We start from the raw sequence: 27,308 nt of genomic DNA, 5'->3' as shown, positions 1-27,308 counted from the left end.
CCTGGTTCAGTCCTAGTTCAGTCCTGTTTTAGTCTTGGTTTAGTCCTGGTTCAGTCCTAGTTCAGTCCTGTTTTAGTCTTGGTTTAGTCCTGGTTCAGTCCTAGTTCAGTCCTGTTTTAGTCTTGGTTTAGTCCTGGTTCAGTCCGTACGCGGCACAAAAGTTCGGCATCGCAGTTTAAGCCACAGAAACATAAATCATTTTCCATTTTCAAATTTTTTATCAACCCTACTTCCGTTTTCTCTATTTTTTAGCTTTATTTTAGCAGCTGAGACCGGAAGCTGGCAGATTTACGCAAACTTGACACTGGTCCCAACTTGTGTGTGCGCGCGCTGCTCGGAGCTCGCTCGCACTTCACCGGAGAACTCCTGTCACGGATTCACGTTTGTCTCTGGTCTCTGGACACTCATCCCTCGCGGTTTTTTTTTTTTTTGCAGCGTGGACGTGGATTTACCCCCCGCCCACCCCCAACCCTCGGGGAGCTTTTTGTGGAGCTTTACCTTGGACTACACGGGACTGATGCTGCGGGAACGTGGAAGCGCATAGGCTCGATTTCCCTCCACAAGGTAAGTGAGGTGTGCGGCGCGCGCGTGGCACAGTGTGACAGGACACCGAGCGGCCACGATCGCGCGTAATTTCATTGATTATTTCACATTTTTTACTGATCAATCGCGGGTAAAATGTCACTCGGTTGCGTTGGGAAAGTTGGAGACGTTTGCGCATTTGGATAAGCGACGCGGAATTGGCGAGTCGTGCGTGTTTAGTCTTTCTCTGCCCACTCAACTCCCACAATATCGCGGATGACAAGAAGACTGGCACCGAACTGAGTGGCACTGGAGGTAATTTATACATTTTTTTTGGCGTTAAAACCGCCTCACTTGGCTGAATTTCGCACGAGAGACCAAAATGGATCCATGCAAAGTGGGCAACTGCGATAAAATGCACCTCCACAGGCTCTAACTCGCGCAAACTTTTCTTGAATTTTAATTTTAAATGCATCAGACAACAACAAAATCTGAACCAACCAGGACTTGAAACTAAATCCAACTTGGTGGCTTTATTTGCTTATTTAAAAATTGAGTTAGTAAAGTTAAAGGTGCACCAACTTTTCAGGTGGAGGGACGTACAAACGTGGACAAAATTGTTGGTTCTCCTCTGTTGGGAAGGTGACTTTTAAAATGTTTTCTCCTACAGATTACAGATTACATACACCAAAATGTAGTTTGTAACGGAATCCATTAAATGAGTTAAAATGATTAACGTAATCTGAATACTTTGGATTACTTGATTTGCTGTAGAGAAACAAAGACTAAGACGTTTTGTTTGCTAAAAGAAAATGAAAAGATCAAACTTTACTGAGCCAAATTAAAAATATTATTGATAGAAGAGGAGGAGACACGTCCAAGCAACATGAATGAGTTCTGTTTTAGTTTTGTTTTAGTCCTGGTTTAGACCTGGTTTTAGTCCTGGTTTAGTCCTTTTAAATCCTGGTTTAGTCCTGGTTTTAGACCTGGTTTAAATCTAGTTTAGATCTAGTTTAGACCTGGTTTTAGTCCTGGTTTAGTCCTGGTTTAGATCTAGTTTAGACCCTGGTTTTAGTCCTGCTTTAGACCTGGTTTAGATCTAGTTTAGACCCTGGTTTTAGTCCTGGTTTAGACCTGGTTTAGATCTAGTTTAGACCCTGGTTTTAGTCCTGGTTTAGACCTGGTTTAGATCTAGTTTAGACCCTGGTTTTAGACCTGGTTTTAGTCCTGGTTTAGATCTAGTTTAGACCCTGGTTTTAGTCCTGGTTTAGACCTGGTTTAGATCTAGTTTAGACCCTGGTTTTAGACCTCGTTTTAGTCCTGGTTTAGATCTAGTTTAGACCCTGGTTTTAGTCCTGGTTTAGATCTAGCATAGGTCTAGTTTAGACCTGGTTTTAGTCCTGGTTTAATCCTGGTTTAATCCTGGTTTAGTCCTGGTTTAGATCTAGTTTAGACCCTGGTTTAGTCCTGGTTTAGATCTAGTTTAGATCTAGTTTAGACCCTGGTTTAGTCCTGGTTTAGATCTAGTTTAGACCTGGTTTTAGTCCTGGTTTAGTTTCCAGCAATGAGTGGAATTACCGAAAAAACAGGAAAATACCTCCGTGTAATCCATTTATTTCAACAAAGTAACTGTAATCCAGTTACCACTCACTGAAACAGTAACTGTAACTGAATACAGTTACTCATAATTTGTACTCTGAGTACATGTAATCTGTTACACTGCCCCTCTGGTAATGAAAGAAAAATCAACAATGGTCACTGAAATAACTTGAAATTAAGAAAAGCAAAAGAATCTCAAAACTATCAAGGTGTTTTGGAACGAAATGTGTCGCCTAGTGTTAGAAAATTTGGTCTCAGTCGTAGGACAATGACCCAAAACACACACAGAACGGCTAAAAACAAAACATTGGACTGTTCTGGAGTGTTCTTCTTCTTCTTCTCACGTGAAATGGGTCAAAATACCAGTTGACCAGAGCAGAAGTCTTGTTCACAGTTACAGAAATCGTTTGTTTGCAGAATTTCCCTCGAAAAGTTGTGCAACAAAATATTAAGTTAAGAATATCATCATTTTTGCCAGGCCAGTTTCATTATTTAGTTTTTTCTAATAATTCTGTTGAACCACAGGTAAAAACCGATGTTTGATTTCTGTTGGAGAATTTTCAGAACATTTTTATTTATTATTTCTTTTATCAGTTTCGAGTTATTTCAGTGACGATTGCTGATTTTTCTTTCATTGCCAGAGGGGAACCAGCAATTTTGAGAGACAAACTCCATGTCATTGCCGAGCTTGGAAAGTTGCAGATTGTGGCTTTAAACGTGTGTAACTTTATGGAGACACTACCAGGCCAAGTTACAGGTCAGATCTGTGGAGAGGCGACCCCACTCATAATAAAACTGTATGTTTTTCAAGGTACTTTTTAAGGTATTGAACACACACAGTTAAATACATGTTACAAAGATAAATAAACTTAAAGTTGCACTATGTAACTTTTTGCTTGAGGGTCCGTCACCTGCTTGTTGCTATGGATATGTCCTTGGTCTGCCTGGAATGTTCCACAGTGTGACATTAAACAGCTCTACCTTACATTTATTCAATTACAGTACCTTGAAAAACAGGCGCTGTGACTGTGAGCGGGGGTCGCCTCTCCACAGATCTGACCTGTAACTTGGTCTGGTTCGGTCTCCATGACGATAGAAAGGTTTAATGCCATACCGTGGAACCTTCCAGACAAAGCACACTGCAAGATTGAGATGTTAAGATGACTTGAATTAAGAAAGTTTTATCATGATTTGAGTAAATTTCACTTGACAAGTAAAACGATCTGCCAGCGGAACAAGACTTTTTGTACTTAAAATATGAAAATACAACTTGTTACACTTAAAATAAGAAAAACAACAACTTTTTGCACTTGAAATAAGAAACAAAATCGAATGTTGCTTGAATTAAGAAAAACACACTTATTCCACTGGTAGATCATTTTACTTGTCAAGTTGAATCGACTCAAATAAAGTTTAATGTTTTTTTAATTTAAGTCATTTTAACTTGCCTAGATATAGTTTTGTTTTTGTTTTTTCCAGTGCAATAACATTTCCATGTAGAAAAGCGTCAGAAGTTGCACAATGCACCGTTAATACCACACTTCATCAAAACACAGAACCACCTGAAAAGTTACATGGTGCAACTTTTAAAGGGACAGTCTGGAGTTTTGGACATAGGACCTAATTTCCTAGTGAGTCAGAGTGTTGGAGACGTGTGGAGACACTTTTTAAAATATTCCATCAAGTTCTTGTATTTGCAGAGGTCGCTGGTGCTAGACTAGTGCATGTCAATGGTCATAGTTATCCTGCCACTAAAAACAGTGTTACCCACTCCACAATAGAGGTGTGCAAAAATATCAAAATATGGATATATCATGTCGTTGAATGTGATAATACAGTATTGATATCGAGGGCTGCTGTATCGATACATCGCCAAGAGTATTTTTTGGTATATTTTACTAATTTATTGTGGTACAGCTCTACAGTTTTGTTGCTCGTTTAGAGGAAGAAACTCATTTATGCGACACATTTGACATTTTCACTGTTTTGATGACTAAAATGTTTGTGTTTCATACAAACTTTGCATAAAAAGTGGTTTAACAAAGACTTTTAGTATCACAGACATGATTTAGCCTTTATTTTTTATTGAACCGTATCAAAATGATGTGAAATATATCGTATCGAACTGACAATGCACTGTATCGAAGTATGTATCGTATCAGCAACTTGTTAATAATACCAAGCCCTACCCAACAAAGCACTCGAGGCAAATCTGTTATTACACCAGACTGTTGATGTAAATGTCTGTGTTGATAGAATAATGTTTGAAGTAAAACTAACCTTGCATCGCATGAATCGTCGCATGTTGAGGGACTATTTTCTCATATATCAGTCCGCCGCTGCCAAACTTTCTATCAGGAAGTACAACTCACTGCTGCTCAGACATAAATCCTTCAAATGCAAGGTTGGTTTTACTTCTTAAATTATTCTATCAACACAGACATTTACATGGACAGTCTGGTGTAATAATAGATTTTCTTCGGGTGTTTTGTGGAGTGGGTAAGACTGGTGGTCTTACAGCCACACAATAATGCCACAAGATGTACAAATATACAAATGCGACATTTAAACCCCCTTCTCCCCATTCCCAAACCCCCTTCGCCCTCCCCACATCCACCCTTAACAGACATTGGAAAAAAAAAAATAATTATAATATATAATAATAATAATAAAAAAAATAAAAAATAAAAAAATAAAAATAATAATAATAATAAATAATAATAATAATAATAAAATAACAATTATTATTAACAACAACAACAATATTATTATTAAGAAAAAAATTAACATTTTAAAAATAAATAAAAATAAATAATAAAATAAAAATACAATAGTAATAGTAATATTGACCAGAAAATAATAATTAAAATAAAGTAACAATAATTACATTAATAATGATGCAAACGAAATATATACAAATTACATAAATTTGCATACATACACATAAACGCACACACCCATAACAGATGCATTCAAAAAAATTACAAAAAAATTACAAAAAGTTACATATTTAAGTATATGTGTACAGGTGTCCATATTTCCAGAACATATCTTGTTTGCCATTTCGTTCATAAGTCAGTTTTTCCAGGGGAATGGTTGATGATAACTGAGTTAACCATAAATCCAGTGTAGGTAAGTGTGGGGTTGCCCACTTGAAAAGAACACATTTTTTTGCCAAAGACATCATAATCATTAACATAGGCTACATTCAGACTGCAGCCTGAAGTGACCCAAATCCGATTTTTTAGCCCCTGTGTGATCCTGTATCTGATCTTTAATGACAGTCTGAACGACACAGATCCGTTTTTTTCAAATGTGACCCAGGACACTTGGATATGTGCTCATAAAACCGAAACATATCTGATCTTTTGACATGCGACTTCAATCTGAACGGTCAAAGCGCATTCATCCCACCTACATGTTATCAACAAACCACAAACGTCACTATTCTGCGCTGAAATAGACACAAATTGTTAATAAAGTCCGTGTCACTGAAGCGAAGCACATCACCACTCACCACTCTTGACTACGTCTCCACATCCACACGTTCCTTTCAACGGACGTCGCTGCCGCTGCCCCACAAAACACCACGGCCAAAAACCTCGTCCTTCTCCTTCTCAATCTCCTCCTTAAAACAAGTAAGTTGTTCATGTTCTGACTCCGGTACAAGAAGAACTTTAAAATCTCCAGGTGCTCAATGCTCACGTCCATATTTGGACAACTTCCGTAAACACAGATCACGCTCGCTGCGGTTGACGTCATCGTGTCTCCAGTGCACATGCGGGACACTTTCGGGCTGTTTAATGTTCACACTGAAGTCACATACAAGTCGCATTTAATTGGAAATGTGATCGACCTCGCAAAAACATCAGATTTCACAAAAAAATCGGAATTGAGCGTTAAGCCCTGCAGTCTGAACGTAGCCATAGACTGGGTAATATTATCAAAAAGTTTGTCAGGATAAAGGGTAAGTTTTTAGTGACCATTGACATACACTAGTCTAGCACCAGTGACCTCTACAAATACAAGGACTGGATGGAATATTTTAAAAAAGTGTCTCCGCACGTCTCCAACACTCTGGCTCACTAGGAAATGAGGTTCTATGTCCAAAACTCCGGACTGTCCCTTTAATCTGAATACGTAATGACACATATATACAGATCTTACATAACTCAACAACTACAGTGCTTTGAACGCTTCACCTGCGAGCTCATACTCTCAGCTCGGGTTGTAGCTTCAGTTTGTGCTTGAATCCCGTACACACATCTTCAGTATCGGCCCTCGTCTAATACCAGCTCCTTCACAGCTGTCGAGAACCATAGAGTCGGAGTAAAACCAAACCAATACAATCAAGAGACTGAGCAGTAAATCTGTGGGGACGGTTTGTGGCTATAGGGAGCCGAGCGGAGTGACTGAACAAAGTGTTTTTATCTTAGACGCTACATCACGCCCACACCACCAACAGCGACAGCAATCACAAGTCAGCGATGATGAGGCTCCACGGACTTTTACAATTGTTCCTTATGTAACAGCTGCTGTGTTCCCGTTTCGGAGGTGTACATTTAAAGGTGCATTTGTTTGCCGGGAATGTGTCACAGGAGGGCATTAAACGTATCGCAGTCCGTGTATCGTTCGTTCATTCGATTTTTCGAAGTACACAGCTATCGTCTTCATTATTTGTCTCCAAAACCAAAATGAAAAAATGGATAACGGCCGTTTCCCCTTTCTGTGACTTAAACTGCGATGCTGGACTTTTGCGCCACATATGGACTGAGCCAGGACTGAGCCAGGTCTAAACCAGGTCTAAACCAGGTCTAAACCAGGTCTAAACCAGGACTGAGTGTCTGGACTGGCCCAGAAGCGCACCCGCTTAGACTGTCGGGTGATCAGGGCTGAGACGACGACCAGACCGGGACCAAAATAGGACTGAGACCGGGACTGAGACCGGGACTGAGACCGGGACTGAGACCGGGACCGGGACCGAGACCGGGACCGAGATCGGGACCGAGACCGGGACCGAGACCGGACCGAGACCGGGACCGAGACCGGGACCGAGACCGGGACCGAGATCGGGACCAGACCGGGACTGAGACCGGGACTGAGACCGGGACCGAGATCGGGACCAGACCGGGACCGAGATCGGGACCGAGATCGGGACCAGACCGGGACCGAGACCGGGACCGACTGAGACCGGGACCGAGACCGGGACCGAGACCGGGACCGAGACCGGGACCGAGACCGGGACCGAGACCGGGACCGAGACCGGGACCGAGACCGGGACCGAGACTGGTTTAGTCCTGTTTTAGACCTGGTTTAAGCCTGGTTCACTCCGTACGCAGCGTGAAAGTTCAACATGTCAGTTTAATTCACGGAAACGGGAAACATTTCATTTTGGTTTTGGAGACAAATAATGAAGAAAATAGTTGTTTTTTCATTTTTTTTAATTTTTGGTTTTATTTTGAAAAACAAATGAACAAATGATACATGGATTTATTGCCCTTGCATCTGTACAACCATTTTATAGCTCAAAAATACTTTAAAAACATAAACGCATACCATGTGCAGGCTTGCTTCTCCATAGATCTGACCATTACCATCATTGCATACAGTATTTCAACCAAAACCGTAGTATCTCCATGGACCCTCTACTAGAAAACAGTGCGTCTTTAAGTTTGGTGGAGGCTCTGTCACCTTTTAGTCTCATGAAAACGTCATAAGAATATTCATCAGTATGGGATTTTGACACACAAGGCACAGTTCACACTTTTGGCCTCACCATTTTTGATTTCAACATCAGTTATTTGTAGCATCGATCTCCTCCCATCATTAATTTTAATTTTAATCTTTCATTTGTTAAATTATAGGCGTTTTCATTGCCATAAATTACTGAAGAAGGGCTTGACCTGAAACGTCACATTGTGATGTTACAGAAATAAAAAACTGGGAGCTTCAAAGAACTGCAGTGCGGATATCGTTCTTCTTTTGCACATAAATTGTACGTTTGGACCCAGCTTGTAGTCGTAAATTTTACTGGATGTACATGTCTCTGTCTACCAGTATTGATGAAGGAGTCAGCTAATTGTTTCCATGGAGATTAGTAAATTATATTGTGTTTGTGGAACATTGCAGAGAAAACAACAACATAGGCCAAGTTCAGACTGCAGGGTTTGATGATCAATTCAGATTTTTTTGCGCATTTCGTTCACATTTCCAATTAAATGCGACTTGTGTGTGATCTCCAGTGTGAACTTTAAACGCCCCAAAAGTGTCCCACATGAGCACTGGAGGACACGACGAACGTCACACACAGCGAGCGTCCTCAGTGTTCACGGAAGTCGCCTAAACACGAACGCGAGCATTGAGCACCTGAAGATTTTAAAGCTGCTGTCATACCGAAGCCAGAACATGTACAGCTTCTTTGTTTTAAGGAGGAGATTGACAAGGAGAAGGTTTTTGGCCGTGGCGTTTTGTTTTCAGCACAGAATAGTGAGACTGTTGACGTATAGATGAGATGTATGACCGCTCACAAAGTTTAAGCCACGCTTCAGTGATGCTCAGTTAGCTTTTAGTTTTTTTTTCTTATGATACTAACGTCCACCATGGAAAAGTAAAAGGACAAACATAACTTTATCAGAAATTTATAAACACAATCTACGCAATAAATCAAATTCTAAATGAACAAACCGTGTGCGCCTTCTGACCCTTAATGTTTAGGAGTTGTACATTTCCTGTTCATTTCTCTGAACTGTCCATATCCATGCTGTCCACACTTTTTATCTCGTATTTTCTGAACCACATGAACAGGGCGCGTGCACATATAATGTCAAACTCCACCACTGGAGGTCAGAGGCGAGCGTCAAAATTAAACATTCTCAAAATAGTAATAACAATAATAATGTCTACTGCGAAGGCTACAGGATGAATGCCACCTGGCCGTTCAGACTGAAGTCACATGTCAAAAGATTGGATATGTATCGGTTTTAGGAGCACATATCCAAGTGGCCTGGGTCGCATTTGAACAAAATCAGATCTGTGTCATTCAGACTGTTATTAAAAGATCAAATACAGGTTGTATGGGGCGTAAAAATCAGATTTGGGTCACTTGAGGCTGCAGTCTGAGGCTACGTTCAGACTGCAGGGCTTAACGCTGAATTCAGATTTTTTTGTAAAATCCAATGTTTTTGCGAGGTCGTTCATATTTCCAATTAAATGCGACTTGTATGTGATCTCCAGTGTGAACTTTAAACACCCCAAAAGTGTCCCGCATGTGCACTGGAGGACACCATGACGTCAACGTGAGCGTGCTCTGTGTTTACGGAAGTTGTCCAAACATGGACACGAGCATTGAGCACCTGGAGATTTTAAAGTTCCTCTCGTACAGGAGCCAGAACATGAACAACTTACTTGTTTTAAGGAGGAGATTGAGAAGGAGAAGGACGAGGTTTTTGGCCGTGGCGTTTTGTCAGACAACGGCAGCGACGTCCGTTGAAAGAAACGTGTGGATGTGGAGACGTAGCCAAGAGTGGTGAGTGGTGATGTGCTTCACTTCAGTGACACGGAGTTCATCAACAATTTTCGCCTACTTCAGTGCAGAATAGTGACGTTTGTGGCTTGTTGATAACGTGTAGGTCGGATGAATGCGCTTTGGCCGTTCAGACTGAAGTCGCATGTCAAAAGATCGGATATGTATCAGTTTTAGGACCACAAATCAAAGTGGCCTGGGTCGCGTTTGAAAAAAATGGGATCTGTGTTGTTCAGACTGTCATTAAAAGATCAGATACAGGTCACATAGGGGCCAAAAAATCAGATTTGGGTCACTTGAGGCTGCAGTCTGAATAGAGCCGCAGAGGAAAGACGACATCAGACCCTCCAACTTAAACCTTATATAGTGTATCTTTAATTTTCAAGGTATTCAACCTGATTTAGAACGGCATGATGTGGTTTTATTCATGCTACAACAAAGTGCATTATCAGATATAGAGTCTAGTAAATAACTGAATGTATTTATTGTAATTCTGGCTCTTCTTGTACTGTTCTTGTCTAGCACAAGTCTGGCGTTCAGACTGATGCTCTGTAATTTATAATCAAAGGCTGTCACCCGCCACCCACATCTCACCGAGCTGTCCAATCAGGGTTGTTTATTCCAGTGGCATATGGGAAACAAACAAGCTCACCTTCACCGAGCGTGCCCATTGGCTAATCCACCTGTCAATCATCTGATTACTGAGAAATAAACCCAGACGACCCATCTTTGTATAATATATAAGCGTGAAGTCTGGAATAATAGGCGATGTTCCAAGACAGAGCAATCGATGGCTGCAAGATGAACAGCAAATCTAAAATCTGAAAGGACGCAATTAGCAGATTGCAAAGGCTTCAGTTTATGAAGTACCACAATATCCAGTCTTATTATTCTTAAAAAGAACAAAACAAAACAAAAAACATGCTCTGAAATGTGATTCTTGTGTTTATTTGTCAGTTCAGATTTCAGTCTTTTTGTCAATTCCTCTGGACAAGTTTAAAATGTGAACTCTGAATGGAAACAAAACTAAAAAAAACATAACACAAATCACAACTAGACCAAGATTATTATTATATTGACTTATTGTTCAAAACATGACATATGGAACAATACTTTTTGAGTGTTAGTACTTATCGTGGAGACTTTTTCTTTGTACTAATTGACCATTTTTGGTTATTTTTCTGCATTATGACTTCTACGACTCATTATTTACTTTTATAATTCTGCTTTATGGTTTGATTTCAATATTATCATTTAAATTTTGTCTAAATTTACTTTTTTAAGCAATGTATCACAGTTCAAAATGTGTTACCGTGACAGGCTTAATCTCTAAATCGCAATTTTGAAGACACCCCAGAGGATCGTTTGTGCACATTTTTTTTTTTCACAGTTGGAAAAAAAATGGGTTATATCGGAGTTAGAGCTATGAAACTTTCCAGATAATGTTATTTTTGATCAAATTTTAAAATGGCACCTTCACATCTCACCTCGCCCCTCCCATCTCTGTGCTACAGTTTTTGCCTTCGTTGGTCCTCAGAAGTGTCCCATTGACTTCCATTATACTCCCCATTATAAAGTAGACCCATCATTTTTGCTGTCTTGAGTTTGTGCCTTGCGCTTCCGTGTCCGTCACTCTGTCTGCTCGTGGCGTTTTATTACCGTTTACCGTAGCGTGGCTGATGTTTGGTGGTCACGATCCAACAGAGCAGCTCAGAATCACACACACGAGGAGCGCACCGGCTTCAAAATCGCACATGAAGACACATAGTCGGGTTACGCCTCCACAAACCCGGGGAGAAGCAAATCGCAGCCTAAACTGAGCAAATTCTCCTGTAGTGTGTGGCGGCCTTAAGTGTCAGGATTAGATTGTTGAAAAAATATTCAAAAAAACCCAAAATTTCTACCTGAAATGTTGCTTTAGCACACCGTTTTTGAAAAGGGAGATAAAAGGGCCACAGAAATGGTACATCTTTCACCTCTTTTTGTAAGTCTCGAGTAATGCTAAAAAGAGCGCTGAACATCAGAGGTGTATGAACCTTCGCCCAGGGGCTAAAAAATAAGTATTTTTTGGCCCTTCAGGACTTGCTGAATTTGCCCTTACTGCCGTATTATTTTTTTGTGAACATTTTATACATGATATCCAATTATAATCTCAAAATCCAATATTTCTGTGTAAAGTGGACTTGAACCTGAATAAAGGTGAGATATCAGAACAGTTCAGTTTGTTTGTCTGGACTTAACAGTCAAAACAAACCTGACTCTGCTCCTGTCAGCTCATCACTTTAAATCCAGCCTGTCCTCCAAGACCTTTTTTGTTTACAGTTTCTTTAAATTCAAACCCCATATTTCATTGGTTGTGTTTTTGTAAAAAATATTTTTATGGTCTAAGATCATTGGCAGTGGAGGGATTCCAGGTGGGACACATCTGCAGACACACAAGTGTTTTTGTGCTAATGGATCTAGAGTGTGCAGCAGCAGAGAGGATCTGTAACTGAGACCAGGAGAGAAACTACAAAAGTCAAGCTGAAATCAAACTGTTGGTCATGTTGCACCATAACATCAGTCTGAAATGGCTCTCACAGAAATAGCCTGTGCAGAGGAGGGCATCAGCTGGGAGCTGCTGATGGACCTGGGGCCACTCCTTCACACAGAGCACAATAACCATCATATTCTGTAGGTAAGAGACACTGTCTGTAGTAGGGATGGGCATTCGATGAAATTTTATTAATCGATCGTCGGAAGAATTAACGATCGATTAATCATTAACGTTTTTATATTAAAATGATCATCATTATTATCACTATCTGCACTGCTATTCTGCATAAATAAATTCAACTTTACGACATATAAACATAACCACTCTAGAGCCACATCAGCGCGTTTGAGATTATAATGTGTTTAATTCAGTTTTGCGCAACTCTCACAGAAACGAAACTTAAACACACATCGCTAATTTGCATAAACTAAGCGAAGAAAAAAAAACAGCTCTTGTGTCGCTGATGCGGTCAGTTTCTGTTGGATTAAAGGACACGACTCAGTGGAATACAGGTTAGTGTGACCAGATTTGTGTTTGTCAAAACCAGGACACCGTACGGGGGGAGGGAGGTGGGGCCTTGTCATCGACATTGCTCGACTCTCACCTGGTAAAACTTTTCCCACTGGACACTGAAACATATGTGCTGCTTTGTACACTGTGCACATGGCCTCACACTTGTCCCGACCGGAACGGAAAGCGTGGACTTTCTTGTACAAGTCATAATACGCATTTGCGCTTCGGCACGTCACAGACTGACCGACTGTTTGTGTCTCGCTCCTTCTGAGTGCAGAGAGCTTCATGTACAGACCCGTTTGGTCACCCTACGCTACGCACAGCAACCTACATTCGGTTTGTCGATTAAAATGAACATAATCGATGAAATTCTTAATGATCATTTATCTATTAATCAACTAATCATCCCTAGTCTGTAGATAATAAAACAATCAAATGAATCTTACTATGAAAAGTATGTATTTTATAGTATATATTGTCATTTAGCAATTTCTATTTCAGTCCTCTCTCAAATCCCATTATAAGATTTTGTACTGCAGACAACTGAACCTTGGTTTGAAAGCACATCATATTCCAAATCAGAATTGCAATATGTGTCAGAAAAGTCCCAAAATGACTTTATTCCTCACAACATCCTTGTGACGATCTCCCTGTTTCCCATGAGGACATGTACTGTATGTGACCCCTCAGACTTGGACTCCAGGGCCTGTTCAAACACTGTCTGTTTGATGGCCTGTCTAAAGTGGAACTAATTCATTCTAAAATCAATTCACATTTGCAAATACACATGTTCTGCTGCTGTGAAAAAGACACTAATAATGTATCAAAATCAGTGTTTTTTTTATAAATGATTGACATACAGGGTGTAATGGTCTAATAATCTCAATCCAACAATCCACTTCAGACTTTGCAATTTTTGTGTTTTTGCATCTAAAATAAAACAAGTGTGAAGATTTCTTGATATATTTGGACAGAAGACAAGTAAGTAAGTCTTTATTTATATAGCGCTTTTCACAGACATTTTTTGTCCCCGAAGACGCTTTACAGAGCATTATTCAGCATTATTCATTCACTCTATACCTGGTGATGGTAAGATACTATTGTAGCCACAGCTGCCCTAGGGCAGACTGACAGAAGCACAGCTGCCATGCCAATCGGCGCCATCGGTCCCTCCGACCACCACCATCACTCACACACACACACACACACCACTTTCATACTAGGCAATCTGGGTGAAGTGTCTTGCCTAAGGACACACACAATGATTGAATTGATTGTATTTACTGACCTTTAACTATCAACTGTTCTGGAGACCTGTAGCATGTTTTGGGTTGATGGGGGAAACCGGAGCGCCCGGAGGAAACCCATCCAGACATGTGGAGAAACATGCAAACTCCACACAGAAAGGCCCGGACGATCCGGGGATCAAACAAAGAACCTTCTTGCTGTGAGGCATGAGTGCTAGCCACTCAGCCACCGTGCCAAGTAGACCAAAGATTTGAGCGATTGAAAGTATAAAAAAATGTTAATTCCATCTTATTTTATAGCACTTTCATGTGGTTGGAACTGTTTGTGACACCAACATGATCATTTTTGGTCATGTTGGGGTGTCAGAGAGTTAATCAATCACGTCTAAAGCCATTATTAACTCTCTCCACAGCAGCAGCAGAACCTACAGCCACCTCAGCTTCTTCTTTAGAGCTGAATGATTTCGGGAAAAACTGAATTGCAATTAGATTTACGATTTATGTTTATGATTAAAGGATGCTGTCCAAAAAGATTCACATTTCAGAGCACATTTGTACAGTTCTAAACTATAGGGTCGGGAGTTTTTATACAGAATAAGACAGGAGATTTTGTTGTTTGTGGAGGAAATTATGGTACTTAAAAAAATTGCAGCCTTTGCGATTTGCTAATCATGCCCTTTCAAATTGCGTTTTCGATTGAGACTACTCTTTCGGCCCCACTCTTCATTTTACCGAAATTGTAGACCCCAAACAAATCAATGTCTCTACCTGCCATGCATTATTCAAAATACTATTCTCCCCATCCCAGTCTAGTATTTTCTCGTGGATATGAAGCGAGATCGTTTGAACTTGTATTGATTTGCATATTTCATTTCCAATTACGTCTTATAAATATCTTCATCACTCCACTTTTAATTGGTCTGTTACTTCCGTGGTGAAATGGTAACTAATTTGCACCAATGAGTCACGGGTGGCATCTTTCGCACAGGCCCGGGGATCTGCAGCGGCACCGAGAGCGAGAGAGAGGTCTGGGATTTACAAAGTCCGGAAGAGGAAGATGGAGGAGCGGTACTTCTGGAGGGTTGTCCTTGTGCTGCAGATGTTCACAGCAGTCAAGGTAAGACACGCGGGCGAGTTTGAGTGATTTATTGGTAAAAAAAAAAAAAGAAGAAGTAGAGTAATAATTTTGTGGAAGATGGATGCGTTTTGGGAGTTTTGAGCATAATAACCATTGATCAGTGGCTATTTTTGAACTGGTTTAGACCCCACCTCCACAGAATCCTAAATGAACTGAAAAGTGGTGCTTTGTGAGAGCCAGAGGGATAAATAGATGGATGGATCAAGGGATAAAGAGAGATGGAGCTATATAGAGGAGGAGCTGATCTGTAGTCTTTGTAACAGACGGAGCATAACTGTACAGCTAGACCTGCCAGAGTTGTGAAAAGATCCCACAACTACGGCCCGACTGATATATAGGTTGGCTGATACGGACACTTGGAGACATATCGGCTATCGGCTTAAATCAGGGGTGTCAAACATACGGCCCGGGGTCCAGATCCGGCCTTCCAAGACCTTTTTTTAATCTGGCCCTCGGCTGATTTTCTACTAAAATATTTTAATTATATTTCCTATTAAAATATTGGTAATTTTCTGCGTCTCTTAACATAGCAGTGTCTCCAGCGCCTCTGTACGTGGCCCCTCCCACCAGAGCAGCACAAATGAAAACTTTCCTCTTTCCAAACGCTCTTAAAGGACGATCGTTTTGACTGTTGACCGTGACACCCTCATCAGAAAAATGTCAAAAATGAGAACAGTGGACACCGAGTGCAGGATTTTCAAAAAAAAATTGACTTATTCCTATTTGTATACAAGTTCATGTTAAAACATTGTGTTGAAATTGCATTTTTGCATCTTATAGTTTCAGGTTGTAAAATAAAGAGTTCATCAGTTAACAAAGATTTCTGTAATAGATTTGTTTTTCTCTGCACAAATATTTGAACTCAATGCTATTTTTGGGGTTTATATGTCATGAGTTTTCTGATCCGGCCCCTTTGGGATCAAAGTAGGTTGGATACAGCCCCCGAACCAAAATGAGTTTGACACCTCTGGGTTAAATCTTGCTTATATAGGCCGATACTCCACGTGGGCATGTTATTAATAATTGTCAGTGTTTTAAATGTTATTTCAATAAATAGTAAATATTGTGGGACTTGGAAGACAGATATTTTGTTGTAATGCTTTGTTATGATTTTCAATTATGGGATATTTCAATAATATGGAATATGTTTTTGCTTATATTCCATGTAATTTTTTTCTCTTGTAGAGGTGGATTACCAAAAAACTCCATCCATCTGCTCCTGGTCAGACACTTCTGTCAGATTTTAGAACCTTTTGTGGCCCACGAGTCAAAAAGTTTGCCCACCCCTGGCTTAGACTGTCTATATTACATCCATTTAAACTAATGTACAGACAGATAAATGTCCTAATATGCGGTGACGTATCAATACTGATCTGCGGAGTCATTTGTTTGTGTCTGTGACGATGCACTGCCCCTGAACGCACCCCCAGACTCACGTCACTCACATGTGCTTGCAGTCATTACATAGATCCATGTGCGCAACTCTGAGGCGCTGCTTTAAATGCTCTTGTGTCTAATCCTGTGATCTGAGAGTTCCCTGTGTGAGCGCTGAGTGTTGCAAATGTGTCGGTTTTCAAGCTACTTTAGTTTTTTTCTCTTTGGTTACTGATTAGCTGCTGAAACTCCCACACATAAACAGCCTGTTTTCTCTGACACTGGCCTAGTGTAAAGTGACTATAGTAGCTGTATATAATATATGTTTTTAGATCTGCACTGATGTGTAGATGAGCTGTGAATAGAGGTGTGAATGATCAGCATTTACGCGTATAATTAGTTACCACGGAGCACACGCATTTACGCTAAAGGCTGAAAGCAGTAGTTTATTTACTTTCTTTACTGGCTAGAATGTCGTGCAAAAATGTCATTAGTCTGACCTACTCTGTTTAAATATGACTGTAAAGAGGCAGAACAATAATAAATGTCACCTAAATAAACCCAATTTAAAATCCAGTACAGCCAGACGTAAGTTTTATAATCAGGTGAAGATTTACAGTGAATTTTTACATCACTTTTATATCTGCTTTTATATCGGCTATTGGCACCTCCAACTCCCATTTTATCTGTATCATATTGGCTGCAAAAAAAATCCTTATGAGATGGACTCTTACCCTCAATCACAGCCACAGAAACAGGTGGTTGGTGTAAATGGACTAAAAAGTCAGCAGTTGGACTTCCGTTACTGCAGGTGTTGTGTCCCTCGGCAAGACACTTCACCTGCCTTTTTTGTTTGAACATCTGTGTGATTGTTGGCGCATCGCTGTTACTTTGAGAACACCAGTTTTTACTCAGGACTGAATGACTAAATATTCTCAATAGTAGTTAGTTTCTTTTTAAAGTTGCCTTATATAAGTTTCCACCTGTCTGAAATGTTCCACGGTGTGATATATTTTCAACGTTGCTTATGTTCAATTTCATTCATTTTTATTGCTGTAATTTGAAAAACAGACCTGGAGTTGTGTTTTGTTTCATTCATACCTGTTTAAATAATCTTGCATTATTAGTCTGTTTACATCTCCAAAGTTCAAAATGCTTCGGTTCTACCTTGTGATGTCATGAAACGGTAGTTTTTAAGTTACTGTATTTTTCGGACTATAAGGTGCACTTAAAATCCTTAAATTTTCTCAAAAATCAACAGTGCGCCTTATGTATTAATTCTGCTTGTGTTTACTGACCTCGAACCAATTTTATGTGGTACACGGTGCTCAAAAATCTGTCAAAATATTTTTGGTAAGCTACGAAGCTGCACTGCTTGATGGATTGTCAGAGCATTACGGCGACTGTAGTGATGGAGAAGTCGTGTTCTTTAGTCCATCAGAAGCTGACAGCATCAGAGTACAAGGAGCAAGCAGTTTTTGTGCTCCACTGTATTTTTAAACTCTATACATCTTCACTAGAATGATTTAGGTGATTTCAGCCCTGGATAATAAAAAAAGATAAGTTACCATATTTTTTGGACTATAAGGCGCAATATCAATAATATTGAATTCTCTCGTCTATTTTCATACATAATGTGCCTTATAATTCAGTGCGCCTTAAGTGAAACAAACAGACGACACTTGAGACTGATATTTTAGCCTAGGCACCTCTGACCTGATTGTGGCATAATTCACCCGGCGTTTCCTCTGTCTTGGTGAATGTGTATTATGAATGTGAATGTGGGTGGATAATTTAAATTAGTTTTTTAATTTCCCATGAGGACAACTCAAATATACATTGAGTAATAATGTGTTTGATGCGGCTTTGAGCACATTTGTTTACGTTTTACAGAATCAAAACTTAAAACCACGTGGCTAATTTGCATAAACTATAAGCGCTGAAAAAACAGCTGTTCTTTGTGCTCTGATGTGGTCAGCTTCTGTCAGACTAAAGGACATGACTCTGTGAGGCTCCTGACTACAGTAGCCGTAATGCTCCGACAATCCATCAAGCGGTGCAGCTTCGTAGTTTACCAAAGTCGTACTAAAACATTTTGAAAGATTTTTGTGGGCCGTGTACCACATAAAATCGGTTCGAGATCAGTCAGCACAACCAGAATTAATACATAAGGCGCACCAGATTATAAGATTATTGAGAAAATTAAAGGACTTTAAGTGTGCCTTATAGTCCGAAAAATACGGTTCACTACTAGTCAAACGTTTGGAAACACCCTCTCATTCATTTTTTATTTTTTTGCACTATACATATTAGACACAAACAAAAAACATCAGATATATCAAGCAAAATATATGGAATTATGTAGTAAAGAAAAACTTGAACTCTAGCTCTAAAGGAAAAAAAAAAAAAAAAAACATTGTATAAGAGGGCGTGTCCAAACTTTTGACTGTATATTTTCACATTTTTCATGAAGACTACCTATAGGCTAAACTTTCAAATACAAAACCACGTCTAAAATCGGAATGATGAATAAAATATTTTCCATGTATTTTCCATTTGAATGTTGCAAATGAAAGCTGGCATGTGCGCAGTCTATAGCTGAACCCTCTCGTGCCTCTAAGCCTCCGTCTCTCTCTCCTCTTCTCCTTCCCACCTTCAATGCTTTTGAATGTTGAACTGCGAAAGTGGATTTTGCCGCGGTGAGCTGCCTGGAGGTAATTTGCACAAGACCATTCCGGTTTTCCCTTTGATCCCGGTGGAGCACGAGTACGTGGTATTCAAAGTGCCTTCTGCAGCTCCCTCTCTCCGTCATAACAAAGCATCAGATTTAGACAGAATCCAGTGAACACAGACTTAATTAGAGGTGGACTTTCCGTGGTTCTGCTCTCCGCATTTCGCTGCCAGTGCGGAGCCAAATCAGATTGACCACCCAAATCAAATTCTTAACGTACATTTCAGCGGCGGCCGAGCTAGCCAAAGCCGTCTGTCCCTAACGTCGGTGGGATTAAGTGGGACATTGTAAACGCTGGAAATGTGGTGAAAATGTAAAAAAAAAAATCACGATTCTGATTTAAATTTATACTTAAAGGTCTTGTGTTACGCAAAATTGATTCTTGTGAGTTTTACGTCATGTTTTAAGGTCGTTACTTTATCAGAAATATACCTCGAGTTGTGTTTTGTTTCATTATTATTATTGGTCTGTCTACATCTCCAAAGCTCAAAATGCTCTGTTCCACCTTGTGATGTCATGAAGTGGTAATTAAATACGGTAATTAAAAAAGTTAACATCTACCTTTTACCTTTTTGTTTTGAAGAGATTGTCAATTCCAGGTCAGAAATCATCCAGCTGATTCTAGTGAAGGTGTACGGAGTTTAAAAACACAGTGGAGCACTTCCTATTATTTCCAAATGACATCACAAGGTGGAACAGTGTTTTCTGTATGAGAGAAGAACTCCGCCTTCACATGCAGGGTTTGTGTGTTAAACATGTGTGAGGGGAAAAGACGACTTCATTCATGTTTTTCATGAGGAAACAACAACGTAGGTCAGAAAATGGTGTAATATGGGTCCTTTGAAGTATTCTGATTCATCAGCTGGTTTCAGTTCGTGGAAACTGTCTGACCTTGCGGCGATAGGATTCGTTTGCTCGATGGCAGGCGGGTACGTTTTTAAAAATGTAACCAATCGCTGCTATTTGGTCGTGACATATGCATCTCGCCACTAACGCAGCTAACTGTTATATTAAGCTTTTCCCAAATCCCGTAGGAAGAAGGGCAATAATGTCTTTCCTATTGATCAAATTCACCAAACATTCTCTTTGTTCCAGCTTTAAATCCTCGATCTCGGGAATCGTTGCCAACACAGAATGTCTGGCTCTTCGCTGATTGGTTGGTGCCCGGACTTGCACTTCCGGGGTTTTTGCAAACCGTATAGTATTCTGATTCCTGACCTAGTTGCTGGAGAGAAATGAAATTGAGCGGAGGCACAAAGTGGCACCAGCCTGGCTACCTTTAAAGCCCCAGTATGTAACTTTTTTTTTTGCCAATATATAGACTGATATGAAAGCATATTTTTTCATTGTGGATATCTTTATTGGTCATGCGTCTTTACTCTGAGCGGACTTTCATACAGTGTCCATGAAACAGACTCTTATTTGGCCTGGAGGAGGGTCTTGTTTCCATGGAAATGTTCCTTTTGTTCCTTTGGCTATAATTACAGGTGTGCAAAAATATTGAAATATCAATATATTGTACATGATGATACAGTATCAATATTGTGGGCTGCTATATCGCCAAGAGTATTTTTAGGTATATTTTACTAAATTATTTTATGAAAGAGCTAAATTTGTGTTTCTTGTTTGGAGAAAATTCATTTTTTATGTGACGCACTTGACATTTTCACTGTTTTGAGTAAAATGGGTGTTTTCATATGAACTTAGTGTTTTAATAAAGACTTTTAGTTTAGCCACGATTTAGCCTTTGTTTTTCACTGAACCTTATTGAATCGTTTTGAAATATGTCGTACTGAATTGAAAGTGTTCTGTATGAAAACCATATCATATGGTGACCTGTGTATCGAGGTGTGTATCATAATGGCAAATTCTGAATGATATCCAGCCCTAGCTATAATATTGCACAGTATGCCATAAAACGTGTATATCTGCATGGAGAATGTTCTGAAGATTTTCTTTAATTTTCTGTTTCCATAGAATCCTGCAGTTGACTTTCCATACCCAGAAAGTTACATATATTCAATTTAGTAATTCAGTAAATAAAAGGGTACCACTTTATAATAATTACACATAAATAAAGCATTATCCTTAATAAAGCATAAACTAACACTTAAATCATAATGAACCTTGTCTTTGGCTCAGGTAGACTTGGCATCTTAAAGGTGCATTGTGTAACTTTTCTGGTGGAGCGTCCGTCAAATGCTTGTCTTCATGGAGATGTTATTGCTTTGTCTGGAATGTTTCACAGTATAGCATTAAACCTTTTTTATCATCATGGAAACCACACCAGACCATGTTAAAGGTCAGATCTGTGGAGAGGCAGCCCCGCTCACAGTGAGAATGCCTGTTTTTCTAGGTATTTTTGAGCTATAAAACTATCTGTAACTGAATAAATGTAAGGTAGAGCTGTTTAATGTCATATTATGGAACATTCCAGGCAGAGCAATGACATATCCATAGAAACACGAAGGTGGCGAAAAGTTATACAGTGCATGTTTAAAGTTTGATGGTTTGATTCCAGCTCCGATCTGTTGTTCATTGTGTTCTAATCCATCTTTCCGACGTATGAATGTGGAGTATAAGCGACAAAGTAAGTCAGTGATAATGGTTTTTGAGACTGTTGGTGTAGATTTTTTTTGTTTTTTTACATTTTTCATCATGTTTTTATCATCGCCACCAATGAGAGTGGAGAGAGACTGAATAATTGTGCTGTTAGTAGCTCTTTTGGCGGCTTGTATTGGAAAGCGCAATTTGTGTTATAATAAATTGAATTGTTGTCCCTCTTTTGATCGTCCTCCATTGACAGACTTTCCCATTTTTTCACTGATTTCTCATAAGAATTGTGTAAAAAGCGAGATTAACATAGAAGACATTGTGATCAAAAATATTTCCGTTATAAAATCAACAAAGGAAACTTTATCAATTGCATTTCTAATGTCTGCCCCAACACAATGCACACGGCTTACACTTTGATTAGTATTTCAGATGCTCACCCTCGTTTCAAGCTGTTGTTATTACGTCACTATTCAGCTAAAGATCTCATACATGACCAGTTTGCAGTTGCCTTAAAGGTCCTATATTATGCTAAATTGATTTGTGAGCTTTAAACTGTGTTAAAAATGTTGTTGCCTCATAAAAAACATAGTGCACATGGAGTTGGGTTTTGCTTCATTCACATGTGTTTGAGTAATCCTGCATTATTAGTCTTTTCACATCTCCAAAGCCCAAAATGCTCTGTTCCACCTTGTGATGTCTGTTATGACTGGGGTGGATTAAACATACTAGGACACAAAGATGACACAGAAGGTGAAAAGCTTACAAAAGTAAAAGTTGTTTATGTTTACGTTAATTTTAATTTACTTTAAACACGCAAAAAACCCTCCCGTGCCCAAAAACAAAGTAATAACAGAAAGGTGGACCTGGTGAGGCGGCCAACCAGAACAAAAGGATGCAGCACAGGGCCGTAGAAGCCGGTGCCGACATCCCTAACCTAAAGAAAAACGTCCCCAAACTAACCTTACCAAACCAAAAGGCGAGAACAGCCATAGAGCTATAATAAAATCTGAAAGCTGAATCTAAGATGGCGCTGTGTTGTTTTGAAGGGCCTGTGTTCAATGGCACATGGGACCCCAAAAAATGTTCACATCTGCATTTACTTGCTCAATAGGGGCGAGCACCTCCCACCCGTGTGGCGTCTGTTATGTGCACGAGCGCGGAGCGTTTGGACCAATCAAAGTGACGGCTGCTAGAGCAAGAGATGCTAAATTTTAGACGCTCTGAGGATTTAAACATTTTGAAAAGTTGATGTTGTGGAAACAGAAAAGAATCCCTACAAAATCCGACCTTTGTGAAAGTTGTGGATGCCCTGTCAGCCAAACACGGGCAGTTTGAAATCTCAAAAAAATGCATTGTACTTCTATGGGAGAATTCTTTCTGGGCCCAAGCTCACGGGAACTGCAGTAGTCGATCTCCAGTCCGGACATAGGGGGAACGCCTTATCCAGTTTTTATTATTGATCCATGGTCTCACCAGGTCAAACACAAAAGTCTAACTGCTGCAACTAATGGGCATGGTGTGGCCTGCACCGAGCAGCAGCCGAGGCAGGGGAGCGCTCCCAGGTGTGCAGAGGACGAGGCGGAGCACAAGAGCGAGTGACAGCACCCCACTGATCGGCGGCCTATTTATACTACGACCAACCACACCACAAAACATACATAAATATAAAAATACACACAGTAGAATGCTCAAAGGGGCGCCAGCACCTAACAATGTCATGTAGTGGCAGTTTTCAAGTTAATGCTTACCTTTTACTTTTTGTTGAGTAAAACTAGAAAATTACAGGGCTGAAAGTGTCCAAATGATGCTAGTGAAGGTGTGTGGAGTTTAAGGGCCTGTCCACACAACAACGTTTTTTGGTAGAAACGCTGAAGTTTGTATTTGTTTCGGCCTTTCGTCCACACAGAGCCGGCGTTTTGGGTGGGTGAAAATGGTGTTTTTTGAGAACAGGTTCCAGAGTGGAGAAATCTGAGAATGCCGGTGTTGCATTGTCGTGTGGACAAGCAAACCGTAGCATTGGGAAAACAATGACGTCGCAACCCCATCATCGCCAGGGTCGTCCGAAGGCAGCGAAGGCGGCAGCCCTCGAACTGGCCTCCGGAGACGTGGGCGAAATGGGACAGGTGTAGCCTCCGGAGCCACTCCCATCGCCCAGAAACCGAGACACGCTGCTGGAGCTAATACTAACAACACGCACCATGCAGATTACGCACATGGATCAGTAACAAAGATTAGGCACTGGTAATTAAACTGTTGGATTTTGAGACCAAGTTAATCTAATAATGTTTAACTTTTATAACTCATTCTAGTTATGTTTAACTTTTGCAAAACAAAACGGCTGTATTTCTGGGATACATCTAAAATCGGCTAAATTACCTTAAAGTTAAAAACAGTGATGAACTATGCATTATTAAATATTATTATCATTATTAACAGCACCACATACAGGTGTGGCATATGTATTACATAGTTTTCGCTCAGTGCTCCATTTTTATTGATCCGACTCGTGTGTGGACAAAAACCCGCAAAAAAAAAAACAACAAAAAAAATCCAGGAGTGTTGTCGTGTGGATGTAGCCTAAAACACAACAACAACTGAGGAAACATTATAACATGGATCAGAACATAGCATAACATGGGCGCTTTAAATTTCAACTGAAGACGTCCTAATGCGCCTAACCATTTTACATTTACGTTTATAAAGACCCTGTATTTAACAAAATGTACAGCACATCAGTAAATGGTGCTAAATTGATCCACTACCTTTTTCTCTGCCTTATCTCATTTGTATCTGCATTTACCTCCGTCCCTTATGTCCATTAGCCTAAAAGCTTTACTCCTTTCCAGTTCCTAAAGCAAAAGCGGACGCATCTTTTAACTCCATCTGAGTCCCATTTATCATCCTGCAGCATTATGAGATTACCTTGAATGAAATAAATGTATTGATTCCACTCCACAGAGACATTCAATTAATATGTAAATAGAAACAAGCTTAGTCAGTCAGAACACATAAAGTCTATTTACTTACGGGAGCACGTCTCACAATAAGAAGGTGTACAATAAATTCCTCGACAGTATGGGGTTAGTCTGGGCAGTATGGTAATAAAAATCGAATCTCATCTCGTCCCTGAATATGTTATTTTGGCAAAATCGTCATAATATAATTCTGTATTTCTGATTTTAGTGCTCGTATATAGACACTTTTTCTCACCCACGTCTCGATTTGTTTGATCTCTCTAAGGCTCTGACTAAGTGAGAGCTGGATGTAACCAATTATATAGTGAAGTGTGAACTTTCAGAACGAGTGGACGACTTTGTTAACCTCTCAAACGCAATAGAAAAATGTAAAGTGTACATGATTTGTGATAAAACTGAAATTGTGATCTGGTTTCAAGAAAATATAATATAATTTTTAGTGCCCGTGTCCAAAGCCTGTGTCCAGAGTCTATGTCCAGAGTCTACATGTCCAGAGTCTACATGTCCAAAGACTATATGTCCAGAGTCTATGTCCAGAGTCTACATGTCCAAAGACTACATGTCCAGAGTCTACATGTCCAAAGACTATATGTCCAGAGTCTACATGTCCAGAGTCTACGTCCAGAGTCTACATGTCCAAGACTATATGTCCAAAGACTATATGTCCAAAGACTACATGTCCAGAGTCTACATGTCCAGAGTCTACATGTCCAGAGTCTACATGTCCAGAGTCTACGTCCAGAGTCTACATGTCCAGAGTCTATATGTCCAGAGACTATATGTCCAGAGACTATATGTCCAAAGACTATATGTCCAGACTGTCCAGAGTCCAGAGTCTACATGTCCAGAGACTACATGTCCAGAGTCTACATGTCCAGAGTCTACATGTCCAAAGACTACATGTCCAGAGTCTACATGTCCAGAGTCTACATGTCCAGAGTCTACATGTCCAGAGTCTACATGTCCAAAGACTACATGTCCAGAGTCTACGTCCAGAGTCTACATGTCCAAAGACTACATGTCATCAGAGTCTACAGTCTACATGTCCAGAGTCTACATGTCCAGAGTCTACATGTCCAGAGTCTACATGTCCAGAGTCTACATGTCCAGAGTCTACGTCCAGAGTCTACATGTCCAGAGTCTACATGTCCAGAGTCTACATGTCCAGAGTCTACATGTCCAGAGTCTACATGTCCAAAGACTATATGTCCAAAGACTATATGTCCAAAGACTACATGTCCAAAGTCTACATGTCCAGAGTCTACATGTCCAGAGTCCAGTCAGAGTCTACATGTCCAGTCCAGAGTCTACATGTCCAGAGTCTACATGTCCAGAGTCTACATGTCCAGAGTCTACGTCCAGAGTCCAGAACATGTCCAGAGTACATGTCCAGAGTCTACATGTCCAAAGACTACATGTCCAGAGTCTACATGTCCAGAGTCTACATGTCCAAAGACTATATGTCCAAAGACTACATGTCCAGAGTCTACATGTCCAGAGTCTACATGTCCAAAGACTACATGTCCAGAGTCTACATGTCCAGAGTCTACATGTCAAAGTCCAGAGTCTACATGTCCAGAGTCCATGTCCAGAGTCTACATGTCCAGAGTCTACATGTCCAGAGTCTACATGTCCAGAGTCCATATGTCTACATGTCCAGAGTCTACATGTCCAGAGTCTACATGTCCAGAGACTATATGTCCAAAGACTACATGTCCAAAGTCTACATGTCCAAGACTACATGTCCAAAGTCTACATGTCCAGAGTCTACATGTCCAGAGTCTACATGTCCAAAGACTACATGTCCAGAGTCTACATGTCCAGAGTCTACATGTCCAGAGTCTACATGTCCAGAGTCTACATGTCCAGAGTCTACATGTCCAGAGTCTACATGTCCAGAGTCTACATGTCCAGAGTCTACATGTCCAAAGTCTATATGTCCAAAGTCTACATGTCCAAAGACTACATGTCCAGAGTCTACATGTCCAGAGTCTACATGTCCAGAGTCTACATGTCCAGAGTCTACATGTCCATCTACATGTCCAAACTCCACTATATGTCCAAAGACTATATGTCCAAAGACTGTCCAGAGTCCAAAGACTATATGTCCAAAGATGTCCAAGTCTATATGTCCAAAGACTATATGTCCAAAGACTACAAAGACTGTCCAAAGACTACATGTCCAGAGTCTACATGTCCAGAGTCTACATGTCCAGAGTCTACATGTCCAGAGTCTACATGTCCACTATGTCCAAAGACTATATGTCCAAAGACTACCAAGACTACATGTCCAGAGTCTACATGTCCAGAGTCTACATGTCCAGAGTCTACATGTCCATCTACGTCCAGAGTCTACATGTCCAAAGACTATATGTCCAAAGACTATATGTCCAAAGACTACATGTCCAAAGTCTACGTCCAGAGTCTACATGTCCAAAGACTATATGTCCAAAGTCTATATGTCCAAAGCCTGTGACCAAAGCCTGTGTCCAAAGACTACGCCCACGTCCAGAGTCTACGTCCAAAGACTGTGTCCAGAGTCTACGTCCAGAGTCTACGTCCAGAGTCTACGTCCAGAGTGTACGTCCAGAGTCT

At 40.2% G+C, this 27,308-nt stretch overlaps 1 protein-coding gene across 1 annotated transcript in view; it reads left to right on the top strand.

The window, feature by feature from the left end:
* Positions 1–368: 368 nt before the first annotated feature.
* Positions 369–27,308, top strand: part of adamtsl3 (ADAMTS-like 3) — a 503,662-nt gene continuing 476,722 nt past the window's right edge. The window contains exons 1-2 of the mRNA XM_055154339.1: positions 369–564; positions 14,928–15,056. Coding sequence (XP_055010314.1) covers positions 14,997–15,056 — 60 coding nt within the window. The 5' untranslated portion in view covers positions 369–564; positions 14,928–14,996. The remainder of the gene's footprint in view (positions 565–14,927; positions 15,057–27,308) is intronic.

Source organism: Boleophthalmus pectinirostris, unplaced genomic scaffold (assembly GCF_026225935.1).
Source record: "Boleophthalmus pectinirostris isolate CB_2022bp ecotype Guang Dong unplaced genomic scaffold, ASM2622593v1 HiC_scaffold_19, whole genome shotgun sequence".
Taxonomy (NCBI): Eukaryota; Metazoa; Chordata; class Actinopteri; order Gobiiformes; family Gobiidae; genus Boleophthalmus; species Boleophthalmus pectinirostris.
The sequence above is the reverse complement of the archived record's forward strand: the minus strand, read 5'-3'. Positions and strand labels throughout refer to the sequence as shown.